This window comes from Phyllobates terribilis, unplaced genomic scaffold, assembly GCF_046119375.1.
Source record: "Phyllobates terribilis strain yellow unplaced genomic scaffold, ASM4611937v1 Scaffold_1__5_contigs__length_1240528914, whole genome shotgun sequence".
Classification (NCBI taxonomy): domain Eukaryota; kingdom Metazoa; phylum Chordata; class Amphibia; order Anura; family Dendrobatidae; genus Phyllobates; species Phyllobates terribilis.
In genome coordinates this window covers 259,856,015-259,858,611 of record NW_027362761.1, presented here as the reverse complement: position 1 = coordinate 259,858,611, position 2,597 = coordinate 259,856,015, and the positions used below count along the sequence as shown (strand labels likewise).

Genomic DNA, 2,597 nt, shown 5'->3' with positions numbered 1-2,597 from the left:
TTTACTAGTCTTCTAGTGATAATCTCCTGCTGAGAAAACAGTGATTTTATCAAAACTACATCAATCAGTCCAGTAAGTGATACATCGCTGGAATCAGGGTCTCTGTCCCTACATCATGCTGCTCTCAGATTAGGTGGCAAAAAGGTGATGACAGATTCCCTTTAAAGTTAGGTAGGTAGGTGCACATTATGTTCAGCAGTAGTATGATTGCTTTTGTCCTAGACTTCTGTCTGAATTCCGAAAAAAAATATGATTCAGACATGACCCTGCCAGTGGCATTAATTATAAACGGAATTCAAATTTGCCCCATTTTTGCTCCTCTGCAGCAGTGTCCCCATATTTTTTTAATAGACACACAAGAATGTTTTTGTACCACTCTGAAAAGATGGACAAAACCGCAAAGGAGCATAATAAAGTCCTTATAAACTCTTTTTGTCTCATTGTAATGAATGTCTGTGTCAGGAGAATGTCTGAATTCCATTTTTCAAGGATTCAGGAAGATGCCCAGTGAATACTCTATCAATGTGTACCGTAGCCTTAAAGCCTTACTTTAGGCTATATCTTTGCTATTTACAAGATGTGCTAAATCATTGACTTAAATTTATCAGCGTGTATAATGGAGTTTCTTATGTTAATAAAGGCTAAGTATTATTTTTGTATAATTATATATATTAAAGCACCACTCCAGTGTTTTTTTATTGCACCAGCTGGAGTGGTGCTTTAATTGTTAACCGGTTCATACTCACTTGCCTCCGCCTTCATTGTTTTCCTTGTTCTGGCTCCCATAGACTTGCATTGAGAGTTTGTGACATAGCTTCTGACTTCCGGCCAGTCAGAAGCTGCGCTCACAAGATGGCGCCCCAAGATGGAGCGGTGCCAAAAACCGGTGAAGACTCCGGTGGGTGAGTATATGACTGTGGGCAGGGGACTTACATTTAAAGCACCACTCCAGTGCTAAAAAGAACCCCACTGGAGTGGTGCTTTAAGCCAATTTGCCAAAATTGCATAGGCAATAAATAGAAAAAGGAACTGAACCAGTTTTAATTGGGCAATGGTAGAAAAGAAAATATTATAGTTACCAAATGTTCTAACCCAATTACATTTTGCCCATTCAACATGATGCATGAGGATAATAGGCAAAATGATTCTTTAATTATATTCTATATACCAGCCAATCAGGCAAAATTCAGAAACTTGAAGAGCTACAGTATATGTTCACCCCTAATTGCAAAAAAAGACGATAGAATAAAAAAAGTGAAGCCGTTAAGTAATACAACACTTATACTGTCGTTGTTGATAGGACTTGTTAGAAAATGGAAGACAACTCCAATAACACAAGAAGCATCAGCACTTTTATCCTGCTAGGATTCCCTACTTCTCGGCCAGTGGAAATTCTCCTCTTTTTGATTTTCTTTTTAATTTATCTTTTAACGGTTGTGGAAAACCTACTCATTATCATTTTAATCTGGACTAATTCTAGTTTGCATAAACCAATGTACTTTTTCCTAGGGCACCTTTCCTTCCTGGAAACATGGTATGTTACTGTCACTGTGCCCAAACTACTTTCCATATTCGCAGTTGAAGATCGAGACATTTCTGTCAGTTGTTGCATGTTCCAGCTGTACTTCTTCATTGCCTTGGTGTGCACTGAGTGTGTTTTGCTGACTGTTATGGCTTTTGACCGATATGTGGCCATCTGTAAGCCCTTGCATTATGTCACCATTATGAATTGGAATTTCTGTGTCCTCCTGGCATTAGGATCATGGTTCATTGGCTTTCTTATATCACTTATTAAAGTATATTACATTTCCCGCGTCACTTTTTGTAGTTTGAATGTTATAAATCACTTCTATTGTGATATCTCACCCATACTCAATCTGGCCTGTACTGGCATGAAGTTAGCGGAGCTTGTGGACTTTGCACTGGCCTTACTCATACTTTTGATACCATTGATGCTAACATTTGTATCTTACAGCTGTATTCTGAACACTGTTCTTTCTATTCCTACCTCCGGTGGGAGAAAAAAGGCTTTTTCGACTTGTACATCTCATTTGGTAGTAGTTGTTATATTCTATGCAGCCACCCTCTTTATGTATGCAAGGCCAAATAGGGCTAAGTCTTTCAATTACAACAAGCTGGTATCTGTTATATATACGGTAATAACACCTTTACTCAATCCAATGATATACTGTTTAAGGAATAAGGAAGTTCAGAAAATTTTAAGCAAAATGATATTTTCCAAAAACTCAGAACGATAAAGGATTATTTCTATCTTTTTTTTCTGTGATATCACTGAGGAACACAATTTTCGTTGCGTTAGATCTGACACTTGTTTTTGACTAACATTTGGCCTCTGAATCCAAAAGTGGACCCAGTTTCTCTCTAGAACAACAACTTTTTAAGCTACAGCTAAGATACCCTTCCTTTGTCTCCAAAACCATACAAAATGTACATGCAATGTAAAATAATGCAAGAAGTAACCTGAATGTAATGTTTATTTAAAGCTATTTTGTTCATACAAATGATATATTGTTACTGTAAGTGAAATTGTGTGCAAGTAGTAAAGTTAGGTAGCAGTTAAGGTAAAAATTTACACT

At 37.1% G+C, this 2,597-nt stretch overlaps 1 protein-coding gene across 1 annotated transcript; it reads left to right on the top strand.

The window, feature by feature from the left end:
* Positions 1 to 1,313: 1,313 nt before the first annotated feature.
* Positions 1,314 to 2,258, top strand: LOC141258784 (olfactory receptor 6B1-like). Its single transcript, XM_073673946.1, has one exon. The coding sequence runs from the start codon at positions 1,314 to 1,316 to the stop codon at positions 2,256 to 2,258; it is 945 nt and encodes a 314-aa protein (XP_073530047.1).
* The last annotated feature ends 339 nt before the right edge of the window (positions 2,259 to 2,597 follow it).